This window comes from Salmo trutta, chromosome 37 (assembly GCF_901001165.1).
Source record: "Salmo trutta chromosome 37, fSalTru1.1, whole genome shotgun sequence".
Taxonomy (NCBI): Eukaryota; Metazoa; Chordata; class Actinopteri; order Salmoniformes; family Salmonidae; genus Salmo; species Salmo trutta.
The window spans coordinates 25,627,299-25,639,557 of record NC_042993.1 but is presented as its reverse complement, the minus strand read 5'-3'; the positions used below and the strand labels follow the sequence as shown (position 1 = coordinate 25,639,557).

The window sequence follows — 12,259 nt, the reverse complement described above, 5'->3', positions numbered from 1 at the left end:
TGAATGACACGGCGGTGCAGTATACATTACCCCTCTGTTGTTAAACTCTGACCCTGGCTCACAATTATTCACATCCATATTTCATGATCCCCGATGACGAGAGTGTACATATCTGTTACAGCCCTACCTTGTCCTGTCCTGCTCGCACCTACCTGCAGTACCCCCTTCAGAGGAGGAGAGAAAAATTAAGGAGAGGTAAAATGGTGGAACTCATGAGAGGAGAAGAAGAGGGATGATGGGGGGGAGTGAGATAATGAAAAGATTAGGAAAGCAACTAGGTTGGGTACGGAAGGATGAGTGCAGGTAGAAGAAGAGACAACGGGAGCGGTCTGGCAAAAATGAACTGAAAAAGACCAAGCCTGGGATAGACAATGCATTTGACAGAATTGTTGCCACTATTTCAAGGATGTTGTTCTTGTGACTTTGGAATTCCAACTTTGAGTGAAGGAATAATAGATTCAGTTGAATAAGCCCTGATGAAGTAGAGACACAAAGCTCTCTATGGCTTACATTCAGGTAAAATCTATTTAGTAACTACACTTTTTTGGAAACAAAATGTCCTTGCCTAATCTACAGTGGGTGGTATTTGATTTCCCAGCAAGCTTCTAATTTTTTTATTCAAATACCTTATAGCTCTATTATAGCAATTATGCTCTTTATAATAATTTTCTCTTTATCTCTCATTCATGCACAATTCTGTTGATTCTACCGACAGCACAAAACTTGTGGAGGACTTAATGTGTATACAGATATGTTAAAAAATCCTGTGTGTACTTGTTTATAAGAACGGAGATTATATCAAGATGTAAACATTCACCCTCAAAACACATTGTACAGGTTCTTAAAAGCTTGTCTATATCTCTGCTAAAGGGCACCTGTGGTACCAATTCATCTGGGATAGGCCCAGAGCTCCCCTCTCTGGTCTGCTCTCCTGCCCTGCCTCAGACCCTCTCTGCTGGATCCCACTCAGGGCAGACTCCCCCTGGTCAGATCCATCCTCCACCACCTGTCGCACACCTCCAACCCCTACAGCATCGGTCTACTATCACCCCCCTCGCCCAACCACTCCTCACACCACCACCCCAGAAACTCCTATACCCAGACCTCACAAGTATAGATATGAAGGCCTCCATTTTCCTTCCACGTGCACAACATCCACGCAATGAACCCATCACCCCATCCCTCGGAACCTTCCCCTCGGTTTCCCTCAATGTTGCGACTGGGGGTGTACCAGTGGGGGTATTCCAGGAACCATTCTCTACACTCTTTGCACTCATGGGAATTCCCACTTACCACTTGGGAATGGGCATACCACCACCACCTCCCAATGCCCATCAGACAGACACAACCCCAACACCTCGCCCCTCTGAGGTGAATCTAAAGGCCCAACAGCCCCGAACAGAAGCACGACTTGATCCCCCTACGTCCTCCTCTGAGGTACCCATGGAGGCCCAACCCCAAACGGTAGTCCCCTCGCCCCCCCAACCCCCGGACATGGCCTGCTCAGAGGACCCAAATTCAGACACCACCTCGCCCCTCCCTCCCTGTGATGGTGGCCCTCTGGAGGTCCCACAGAGGAAGCCATCTGAAGTGAATGAAGGATCTGTTGGGCTAACACTCCCCAAAGACTGCCTTGATGAAGAGCCAGGTAGGCTAATGTGCAGTATTGGAGAGAGAGAGACTTGAATACCCGGGCATATTCATTACGGAAACCGTTTACCGTTTAAAAACCAAATGGAAGCAAACAGAGCAAAACAAGAGTTTCTATTGGACAAATTCAGGTAGGTCCCTTCCCGTTTTGTTCCGTTTGCTTCCATTTAATGAAAATCTTGCAACGTTTTGCAACAGAATTGGAGTATTGAATATGCCCCAAGTCTTACTGCGCTTTTGGTTGATTAGCTTGTGTTCATGTCAAGCACCACAGTCCCCCTGGCTGTACCATGAACCTTTCCACGGTTGTATAATACACATTGTTGATGGCATAAAATCTTCCAACCTATTCCTGGGCAACCATGAAAGCTTGCCGACACGTCAACCAAAGTATTGTACTTTTCTATAAAGGTTATGCACGTACTTGTTAAAAGCACTTGAATGTCCAAAAGGTATCCAAAGAATGCAGCAGTTTATTCAAAATAACGTATGTTTTATTCTATTCCCTTCTTACTGTAGATCTTGAGGCCCCGCGGTGCACTTGCCCCTCACGTCTGACAATGCTGACGACCTTCATCGCCGTCTTCATCATTCTTTTCATTTTCTTCGCCATTTTAGGTAACCTCACTGACAATACAGTGCTTGGTATTGTAGACCCGGGCTGTGTCTGAAAACGTCACGAGCCTTTTTCACTCGACTCCTCTCAAAGCTCGTTGGGGGAGGAGGTCCCTTGCATCCTCTCCTCCAATAAGCTTTGAGAAAGCAAGGATTTTATGGCTAGTAACATTTACAGCCACAATGTCATATCTTATTATATTTACAGTCATTTAGCAGACACTTATCCAGACCGACTTACAGGCACAATTAGGGTTACATTGACAGATTTTACAGACGCAATAAGGGCATATCAATTGGTTTTTCACCTAGCCAGGTCAGGGATTCGAACCAGCAACCTTTCAGTTGTATAATATAATCCACATTGTTGATTGCATAAATGTTCCAACCTATTCCTGGGCAACCATGAAAGCTTGCAGACAAGCAGACAGACGCTCTTAACTGCTAGGCTACCTGCCGCCCAAGACAAGATGCATTTGACAGTAAAAAAAAGGATGCAAGCATTCAACAAACACCCATTTTACCTCGTCCTCGCTCACTCTCCTTCGCATCTTGTTTGTCTCCTCCTCAGTCAAGTTCCTGTGTTTCCCACCCAATCTGACAGACAGTGTGCAGCCATGTGGCGTTAAAGGGAACTGCAGTGTCCCAATGCCAGTCCTGCTGCCCAAGCAACCCATCAACCAGACAGGTAACACCAGTGCAGGTAATGCCATCCGATCCACTGATATATCCGAATTGTATAGGTCTTCTTGGTACATTCAAATGCATAAGCAATCTGTAAACAACTGGCCAAATGACTGGCTATCACGCAATGACAATAAGTAACTGATCCCACAAGTCAATATTGTACAAACTGAACAATGTCTTGCATAACCGAATAACGTGTTCAGGTTATGTCTGTGTTGACAGTTCATTTGTAGAAGCACCCATCCCCCCATCCCACTCTGCCTCAGGTTGCCTTGGTCCAGTTGGTGCTGGTCAGAAGGCTTGGAGGATTGTCGGGGGGATGTTAGCAGAAGATAAGTGGGGCTGGCAGAGCAGTTTACACTGGAGAGGGAAACATGTGTGTGGGGGAGCCATCATCACCCCACGTTGGATCATTACTGCAGCCCACTGCTTCATCCAGTAAGGGGGAGGGAAAGAGAATAAATGCTTTATCTATTTATTTATTTTCATTACGGTGTTAGGACATCCTCATATTAGGACCTCATATTAGGACATCCTCATGTTAGGACATCCTCAACAACTCCTTTTGACTCTGAGGTTGTCTTAATATGGAAACTGTACTTATTACATGAGATAATATGTGCCTTCTATTTCCCGGCATTCTCCATAACCCAGGTACAACATGTTGCAAGAGTCAGAGTGGCAGGTGGTTGTGGACACGCTCAGTTTGGCGGACACATCAGCGGGCCAACGCTACAGAGCACTGCAGATCCTCTATCACCCCAGCTTCTCCATAAACAACAACGACTATGACCTGGGGCTACTGCGCACTGTGGCTGACATAGACATGGGAGGTGAGAGGGATTAATGATGAAAGTTGTTCAGTGGAGGTTATATGGCTATATGTATGGTTGCTCCTATTCTGATTTAACCTGTTCCTGTTTGGCATTTGTCATGTTCATGGTTTCTCTCAAGCAGGAAATCTAACTGACAACTTAACACTATGTCAACACAAAAATAATATCAGTTGGTAGAGCATGGTGCTTGCAAAAATAAGATGGTGGGTTCGATTTGTTATATTAAATGTGAAATAAGTAGAATGAAGTAGAATGTGAAAATACTACCTCACAGAATCGCTTTTGATTTAACCGCTGATTTATTGGGTACATGTGAGCTTATCGTCAGTGCAGCACAGTCAATGTGTTGCACAAAACGGAGAAAACTGTCAGAAACTGAATGAACTTGTTTAATAAGGAACCAGTTTTCCGTTGCAAAAAGTTTTGCTACGGTGTGTCCTAATGAACATGACCCTGGTGTTGGGTTATGTGTTGCTTTAGGTGGGGTTCGACCAGTGTGTATGCCCAGTCCTAGAGAGTCCTTCCTTCCTGGTGCCCCCTGTTGGGTCACTGGCTGGGGCTTCACTAAAGAAGGAGGTGAGTCATGTTCACAAATATTCCCACACCACTTCCTTATGATTTTCGATTCAACTGATTGGATGATCACTCTAATAATTCTGCCTTACTTGTCTTCCGTTTTTCCCACTTTTTCCATAATCACATCAAATTGCCTGACATTTGTCGCAGAATGAAGACAATGTTCCCTTCCATCCCATAATCTCATTCAACAACCTGACAATTGTCTCTTCGCTCTCTTCGCATTAATACACTCCTATTTGTATAATCTCTCCTTCATCTCTCTCATCTGTCTTTAACCCTCCATTCTCTACTCCACCTCTGTCTGTCTGCCTGTCTCTCTCTCTGTCTCTCTCTGTCTCTCTCTGTCTCTCTCTGTCTCTCTCTGTCTCTCAGGCTCTGTATCGTCTGAGCTGCGACAGGCTCAGGTGCAAGTGATAGCCCAGTCCACATGTTCCCGCCCGAATGTCTACGGCTCCTACCTCACTCCCAGGATGCTTTGTGCTGGCACCATGGAGGGAGGGGTGGACTCATGCCAGGTACACACGCACACAAGCACACACACGCACACCAAGAACTGCAAAACAAAATACTCAAAATACTGAGGAATCTGTTTATTCCATGAGAAAGAAAGGCCTCTCTGTTACTCCAGATGTCAATGGCTATACTCAGCTGGCCTATGCTCTCTACATATCAAAATGGTTCCCTGTCTAGTAAGCAGATCCACTTAGCTGGCACCAAATAGGCCTATACTGTATATGGCATATTTTGATGTGTTCTATCATATAAATAGAAAAAAAGAATTACACACATCTTACAAGAAAACTAACGTCACAGTGCATGCAGCGCACCAATATGCATAGAAAAAAATATCATATTGATTGATGCATGTACACTGAGTGTACAAAACATTAGCAACACCTGCTCTTTCCATGATATAGACTGACCAGGTGAATCCAGATGAAGCTATGATCCCGTATTGATGTCACTTGTTAAATCAACTTCAATCAGTGTAGATGAAGGGGAAGAGACAGGTTAAAGAAGGATTTTTAAGCCTTGAGACAATTTAGACATGGATTGTGTATGTGTGACATTGAGGGTGAATGGGCAAGACAAACGATTGCATTGCCATTGAACAGGGTATGGTAGTAAATGTAGATGCCAGGCGCACCGATTTGAGTGTGAAGAACTGCAACGCTGTTGGGTTTTTCATGCTCAACAGTTTCCCCTGTGTATTAAGAATGGTCCACCAGCCAAAGGACGTCCAGCCAACATGACACAACTGTGGGAAGCATTGGAGTCAACATGGGCCAGCATCCCTGTGGAACGATTTCGACACCTTGTAGAGTCCATGCCCAGACGAATTGAGGCTGTTCTGAGAGCAAAATGGGGGGGTTATGCATGCAGGCATTAATTCACGTGGTCTTCTCTGGTTGTAAGGGAGACAGTGGAGGTCCGCTGGTGTGTGAGACAGGGAAGGGGGACTGGAGGCTGGCTGGGATAGTGAGCTGGGGAGATGGCTGTGGTCGGCCCAACAAACCAGGAGTCTACACCAGAGTCACCCAGCTGCTCCCTTGGATGTACAAATACATAGAGGTACATAGTTACAGTAGATGCACCAGCCACACAGAACTGGGTCAGTGCTTCTCTGAATGTGAAAATGCACCACTCCATGTCATCATTTTGACTCTTTTACAGATGGACACATTTGAAGAATCTGGAACCCCAACAATAATGAATTATACCTCTCTCTGACAGCTAGATTTTATTAGCAGTAATGCGACCACTTACATTTATGCAAAATATTAAAGTATTATGTATTTTTTGCTTGGCATTCAATATTTATAATTTTATTGAAAGCACATTCTCATTCAAACCATTATGGTTAATTACTGGTAATAATACATGGATTGTTGGATTCAACTGGGACTGGGTTTGTTTCCTTTCTGGAGTTGCTGACAATAGTCACGTAGGGCAGAAAGCAGTGCCAAATAACTTGTTATATAAATACACCTATGTGCAAAGTCATAGTGACACACTGAACTCTGACTAACCCTGACCCTATAAACTCAGCAAAAAAAGAAACGTCAACTGCGTTTATTTTCAGCAAACTTATCATGTGTAAATATTTGTATGAACATAACAAGATTCAACAACTGAGACATAAACTGAACAAGTTCCACAGACATGTGACTAACAGAAATGGAATAATGTGTCCCTGAACAAAGTGGGGGTCAAAATCAAAAGTAACAGTCAGTATCCGGTGTGGCCACCAGCTGCATTAAGTACTGCAGTGCATCTCCTCCTCATGGACTGCACCAGATTTGCCAGATCTTGCTGTGAGATGTTACCCCACTCTTCCACCAAGGCACTTGCAAGTTCCCGGACATTTCTGGGGGGAATGGCCCTAGCCCTCACCCTCCGATCCAACAGGTCCCAGACGTGCTCAATGGGATTGATATCCTGGCTCTTCGCTGGCCATGGCAGAACACTGCCATTCCTGTCTTGCAGAAAATCACGCACAGAACGAGCAGTATGGCTGGTGGCATTGTCATGCAGGAGGGTCATGTCAGGATGAGCCTGCAGGAAGGGTACCACATGATGGAGGAGGAGGTCTTCCCTGTAACGCACAGTGTTGAGTTTGCCTGCAATGACAACAAGCTCAGTCCGATGATGCTGTGACACATCGCCCCAGACCATGACGGACCCTCCACCTCCATATCGCTCCAGAGTTCACGCAGATGAGCAGGGACCCTGGGCATCTTTCTTTTTGTGTTTTTCAGTCAGTAGAAAGGCCTCTTTAGTATCCTACGTTTTCATAACTGTGATCTTAATTGCCTACAATCTGTAAGCTGTTAGTGTCTTAACGACCGTTCTGCTGGTGCATGTTCATTAATTGTTTATGGTTCATTGAACAAGCATGGGAAACAGTGTTTAAACCCTTTACAATTAAGATCTGTGTAATTTTACGAATTATCTTTGAAAGACAGGGTCCTTAAAAAGGGACGTTTCTTTTTTTGCTGAGTTTATGTGTGTGTGCGCGCGCGTTGAAATGTTAACATCTTGCACATGTCCACTGCTCATGTTTAGTGCTTGGAGGTTCGCAAGGAGTAGGCTCCCTTATCAGATTTTGTTGGACTTCCTGGCTACATGCACAATAAGTCAGTATAGCTACAACATTTGTGCCTACCATGCTAATTTTGTTTTAGGCTATAGCCAAATATACTGCAAAGGCAACGGACCGCTACAAAGGATTGGGACACAACAAACTCGTCGGCTCAGTTCTGGGATTTCTACCCTGCCCGTCGCAGTGTCAGTTAAATCACCGTGGAGAAAAAATGTGTTTCATTGTAAACCGACTGAAACCTGCTCTGGCCTACACGCTCTGCCTCCAAACAACCGGGCACTTGCGTAAAGTTCCAGCCCACATGGGCCCGGGCTTACTCACCAGCAAGCAGCCTCTGGAATCAGTCATCATACGACCTTACTGCGCCAGGATGGAGTTGGGAAAAGGGCCTTTCTTCAGGCAGGTGAGTTAGCCACTGCAATAATATATATATATTTTTTGCTTTGGGCCAACGTTTGGCAAGATATAGGCTGAAGTTTCAATTGGGCTCCGACTTTTTGGAAGCACTGTGAAAATAGGAATACTTTTTTTCACTGCATGTAAACAAGTATTTTGCAATAGGTCAACATGAGAATTCATTAAAATGAGTCTTAGCGCACAAAATGAGGGGGAACGTATTTTCCAGACATCCTTAGTTGTTTTATTGTTTTCAAACAATTGTACAACAATGTAGAAAGCTAGCGGAACTGTAGCAGTAGAGGGGGCGTATTCAAATGGGAATGTTTACACATTTTCTGGCAAAAAACCCCACCTAAGATTTGTAATAACTCAAATCTAAACAAACCGAACTAGATAACCATTACATTATAACACAAGCACGCCATCTTCATGCTTGTGTGACTCTGGATTTCCCCTGATTGTCTATACGATTCAAATCCACCCCACCCTATGTCAAAACGGAAATAAGTGTTATCTGAGTTTTTCGGGGGCGAATGACACTGTCTACCGGCGTCCTAGCTAGCTAGTTAGCTACCGGTGTTTGCTGTGTACCGGAGCGTCGTTCACTCCCTCTTGCGAACACCTGCCTTCGTTAGCAGAACTGCGGGAAACCAGTTCCCGACACGCGGGGGCGAAGTACACGGTCTACCGGTGTGCTAGCTACCTCTCCCACCGGCTGTGTACCGGATTCCTAGCTTGTTAGTGTCTTACACGTCTACTGAACAACTATCCTCGTTAACGGAAATGCGAAGGACACTGTCTACGGTTGTCCTAGCTAGCTACGGTTGTTCGCTCCCGCCTCTTCTTCTGTGGTGTTTACCTGCGCTTGGCATTCAACTTTATGCTGCATTACCGCCACCTACTGTACATGAGCGCCTCCTACGGGAGTCCTAGCTTAAAAATGGACCAATAGAAAGATACATGGGGGTTCCTGTAGATGCAGGAATGCCCACATGCAGGACTGCCTCCAATTGCTGGCCGCAATTGCACCCTTCTCTTGTATGAAAATCCACCTTGACAGTGACACTTGACACAGAAAACAGCAATACCAATTATCACCATAAAAGACCACACCCATATGTTATCATCCATGACTAATATACAGGCAGGATGTGCGTTAGGTAATAGCATACTGCACTGCGCCCTCACCTTTTATAACCTGTGGTTACTCACTCACTTGTCCTTGCTTGTTCCAACCTTTACAGCTGTTTGAGTCGGTGAGCAGCACTTACACCTATCTACTGGCTGATACAGAGAGCAGGGAGGCGGTCCTCATTGATCCAGTACTGGAGACAGTGGACAGGGATCTGAAACTCGTAGAGGAACTGGGTTTCAACCTGAAAGTGGCAGGTAACTTGGATGTCTCTAAAACATGGACAAACACACAAGCATGCGCTCGCTAACACGTCCACACACATATAGACATGCGCACACTGACTCACTCACCCACCCACTTACACTCTAACTCACTCCTCACACACACACTAATCCTACATCCATTTTGATCTCCTTGTTTATCGTATTCTTGTTTAGGATGACATGCGACTCACAATGTACACTGTTTATTTCCCCACCGATTAGTGAACACTCACTGCCATGCAGACCACATCACAGGCACGGGACAGCTGAAGAACAGGCTGTTTGGGATGAAGAGTGCCATCTCCAAGCACAGCGGGGCTAGTGCAGACATCCTGCTATCAGAGGGAGATAAGATCAGCTTTGGCAAACATGTGAGGACAGACCTACCTACAGCCATATAGCTATAGAGAATACAGTATGGGTCTGGACCTACCCCAATTTGTGGTCACACAAAATCACTGGTCCTGGAGAGTCATGGGTTTACAGGGTTTTGGTTCAACTGAGTACGAGTGCTGGGCTGAAACAAAAGCCTACACATCATGTACTGTTGCTCTCCTGGACCAGGGTTGTTGATGAGGCTTTGGCTGTATTCACCTTCATCTCTCCTTCACACTCCCTTTCTCCTCTTTACTTCCCCTCACTTGTTTTCTCTAATCCCTCTTACTGCCTCTCTCGCCCCTCAGTATCTGACGGTGAGGGAGACTCCAGGACACACAGACGGCTGTGTGACGTTGGTGACAGGGGACCAGAGCATGGCTTTCACTGGGGACACACTGCTAATCAGGGGCTGTGGAAGGACAGACTTCCAGCAGGGTAACCTTTTCCACAGTACATGGCTAAACCGAGCAGAACCAAGACAAAATGTACTGTAATGCATTGGCCTGGTTGGGCATCCACCAGGCTGAATCCATGCTGGACATGACAAACTGAAAATAAAGTATCTAAGCTAACACAGTACTATAGTGTGACTCAGTCATATTCTCTCTGATTTTTGGCCTCTGTAGTGATATATCTAGTCATGGAGATATTATCAGGGTATATCACAGACTTTCATCCCTATACACTATTGTTTCCCAATTCTTTGGTCAGGACTTATTTTGTTGTTTTTGTAGTTATGCTTAGTGGACACAAGGTGACAGTATTGTAACCTTTTTTTCAGTGTAGTCTGATCACAAATAGTCATTGTACTGTAGCCTACTCCTGGGTTATGTTCAATAGGGCAAGCAACGGGAAAAGTTTTGGAACAGAAAAACGTGAATGAGTGTATCTTATCGGACAAGTCCAGGTAGTCACTCCCTGTTTCAGTCCGTTTGTTTGGGGTCCAATGAAAACAACCCTGATCTGTTTGTTTCTCTCCTTCCCAGGCTGCTCTAGAAGGCTCTATGAATCAGTCCACCAGAAGATCTTTACATTACCTCCTCAGTGTCTCGTCTTCCCTGCACATGACTACAAAGGTTGACAAGACATCCTCTTTATGCAATGTGTTTGTATTCCACTATAATGTGTATATCCTTGTGTATTCCCTGACCCCCTTTCCTTGCAAGATTTATGCTCTTCGGGACAGCCTCACCAACTATTTTGTACAAGCATACCCAGAAGGCTTGTATACTCTCACAATGCTATGACTATCCTTTCCATAGACTTTACGAAGTTAACTTGTCCAGTGTACTGTACCACCACTCTTCACCATTTGTCTACTTTCATTTTCAACTCTGTTCTCTTCTCAGTAATTCCTAAGCCAGATCAGACAGTTGAGTGTAGTCATTGCATCATCATTGGGTTGTACTGCTAACAGGTCTGTTAACCCTGTGCTGCAGGTCAGACGGCCTCCACCGTGGGCGAGGAGAGGAGGTTTAACCCCCGCCTGACCAAGAGCGTGGAAGAGTTTGTGGACATCATGACCAACCTGAACCTCCCCAAGCCTGCTAAGATAGGTATCTCAGACAGTCGCCCCTCTGCAGCGATTCTATTACGATAGAAACTGTTGTGGATGATATAATACTATTCTATTACAATAGGGCCTATTATTATCTAGATTATATGGAGCTATTCTATTACAATAGAGTTATTATCGGTCTTTCACCTCACTTAAACCTCATCACGGGAAAGAGCATGACAGAGCTATCCGTGACGAGATTGCAATATGTTACACATACTGTACTCTTTCAAACTGTCCTTTGCACATCGATTTGATTACTTGTTAGTGTAAGCTAAGTTAACTCACTGATAGAAACAAGATGGTGATTTGTTATTTCTCTCTCTGACAGATATTGCGGTGCCTGCAAATCTGGTGTGTGGACTCCATGAGGTTTGAATGTCAAATCGATTTTTAGGATTTCACTTTAAGCAGTATTGGGAGGAAGAGGGTTTTTTTTTTTTTTACCCGGCCACAACTTAATGTTTTAAATGCAATATTTTGTATCTAAGAAGTAACCAAAACTAAATCTTGTCAAGAATGTATATATTTTATTTCCAATATGAACATAAATTCCTCCTTGTTTGCCTATGAAAAAAGCAGTGTTCATGAGTTGGTGAGTGTACAGATACTGAAATTGTATAATAAAAGATGCATTCAAATACATGATCATAAAACATACTCATTTACATTGACATTTCTAATACAATCTTCTGGAAAAATGTGAACAGTAAAATGACCTAGTTTTATATTAAATCAAGATTGTTCAAATGTAAACGTCTGAATTAACTCTTTCTTTGACTACACCTGTATAAATTGCAGAGTTGCAGTGTAACTTATGGAAAATGCTCTGATGGAAGGTTCCATTCATGGTTTAGTATTCATGAATGCTGGACTGACACAATTGAGCTCTTCCACATGGCCTTTCCAGCATTCCCTAGCCAAGGCAATATACACGCACGCACACACTGTACAAACACATACTGTACACACACACAGTACTCTGACTGTTGCCAGCCATGGCCTTTTTGCATACCAGGAAAACCTAACTCCTCTATTTGCATTTGAAATCACTGT

At 44.4% G+C, this 12,259-nt stretch overlaps 2 protein-coding genes across 2 annotated transcripts; both read left to right on the top strand.

Annotated features, from left to right (window-relative positions):
- The first annotated feature begins 1,302 nt into the window (after positions 1 to 1,302).
- On the top strand, positions 1,303 to 6,300 carry LOC115176518 (serine protease 33-like). The gene is made up of 9 exons (XM_029736547.1): positions 1,303 to 1,648; positions 2,170 to 2,268; positions 2,837 to 2,968; positions 3,219 to 3,390; positions 3,607 to 3,785; positions 4,269 to 4,364; positions 4,740 to 4,882; positions 5,784 to 5,939; positions 6,042 to 6,300. The coding sequence occupies exons 1-9, from the start codon at positions 1,303 to 1,305 to the stop codon at positions 6,096 to 6,098; spliced, it is 1,380 nt and encodes a 459-aa protein (XP_029592407.1). The 3' UTR covers positions 6,099 to 6,300.
- A 1,099-nt stretch (positions 6,301 to 7,399) lies between these two features.
- On the top strand, positions 7,400 to 11,959 carry LOC115177078 (persulfide dioxygenase ETHE1, mitochondrial). The gene is made up of 7 exons (XM_029737567.1): positions 7,400 to 7,873; positions 9,114 to 9,258; positions 9,490 to 9,638; positions 9,951 to 10,080; positions 10,632 to 10,721; positions 11,085 to 11,201; positions 11,535 to 11,959. Exons 1-7 carry the CDS (start codon positions 7,682 to 7,684, stop codon positions 11,579 to 11,581), a joined length of 870 nt encoding a protein of 289 aa, XP_029593427.1. The 5' UTR covers positions 7,400 to 7,681; the 3' UTR covers positions 11,582 to 11,959.
- Positions 11,960 to 12,259: the final 300 nt, after the last annotated feature.